The following is a 1017-nucleotide window of genomic DNA, read 5'->3' on the forward strand; positions in this document are numbered from 1 at the left end:
GTGGACCGTGCAAAGACCTGGATGGAGAAGGTCAAAAGGAAGAACACGCTCGGCATGTCTCAAGCTGAAAGAATTCAATTATCAGTTGCTCCGCGGATGAAAGATGAGGCTAACTACTTCTGTAAAGATGTAAAATGCTTCAGAAACCCTATGTGTCTGCACCTGCTGCATGACAGTGATTTCGGGTTTTGTGTTTTGGTCTCATTTAGAACACAATTTCCTGAGTTCTGATATGTTGGAATCATCTGAAGGCCTGCCCCATACAGCCGGGCAGGCCCCCGCCATTAGTTGGGTTCAGATTGCTAGTTATTTTTGTGGAAATGTGAATGACTAGGAGCACTCGGCTCAGCACTGCTCCCCTCTCCTTTCGCAGTCCAAGCACAGCTGGAGAACATAATTTGGGGGCTATTCAAGATGTTGGAAGTCCCGGGCGGGTGGCGATGGCGTCTTTCTCGCAGTTCCGCCGTTGAGCATCCTCCCTCTCCAGGTAAAATCCCTGAGGTCATCGGATGCTACTGCAACCTACAGAGTCTAGGCTGCTGGAAGCTGAAGCCCCGAGCAGGCCCCCTTGGTTAATAATGACCCAGACATACGTCCTGCCCTGAGCCGACATCGCAGACTGCTGGGCAGAGCGGCCGGGCACAGGACCTCGGGGAGGATCCACGGACCGGTCTCTCCTACTCCGCTCGCTCCGACTGAGCGTCCCCACGTTGCGCGAAAGGACGTGGGCCAAGCCCCGCCTCCCACAGAGCCTCACAGAGCCCAGCCCCGCCTCCCGCAGAGCCTCACAGAGCCCCGCCCCGCCCCGGCCCCGCCCCGCGCGGGCACTGTTCGCACTCCCGGTGCTGATCCACGCCGAGGCGGCCGCGTTGCCACCTGCGCGCCTCAGGAACAGGCGGCGAAGCGCCTGGGCGCTGGGAAAGGACCTGGAGCCGCGATGCCATCCGTGGCTGTGATTCCCGCCGGCGCCCGCGCCCCCATCGCCAAGGACCAGCAGCCGGGCCCCCACGGCGCCGC

The 1017-nt window shown here is 60.2% G+C and overlaps 1 protein-coding gene across 1 annotated transcript in view; it reads left to right on the top strand.

Moving 5' to 3' along the window:
- Positions 1-937: 937 nt before the first annotated feature.
- The window catches only part of LRP11 (LDL receptor related protein 11), a 51846-nt gene continuing 51766 nt past the window's right edge, over positions 938-1017 (top strand). The window contains exon 1 of the mRNA XM_045294566.1: positions 938-1010. Coding sequence (XP_045150501.1) covers positions 938-1010 — 73 coding nt within the window. The remainder of the gene's footprint in view (positions 1011-1017) is intronic.

Source organism: Echinops telfairi, unplaced genomic scaffold, assembly GCF_000313985.2.
Source record: "Echinops telfairi isolate 266 unplaced genomic scaffold, ASM31398v2 ScPeMD7_3533;HRSCAF=4204_0, whole genome shotgun sequence".
Taxonomy (NCBI): domain Eukaryota; kingdom Metazoa; phylum Chordata; class Mammalia; order Afrosoricida; family Tenrecidae; genus Echinops; species Echinops telfairi.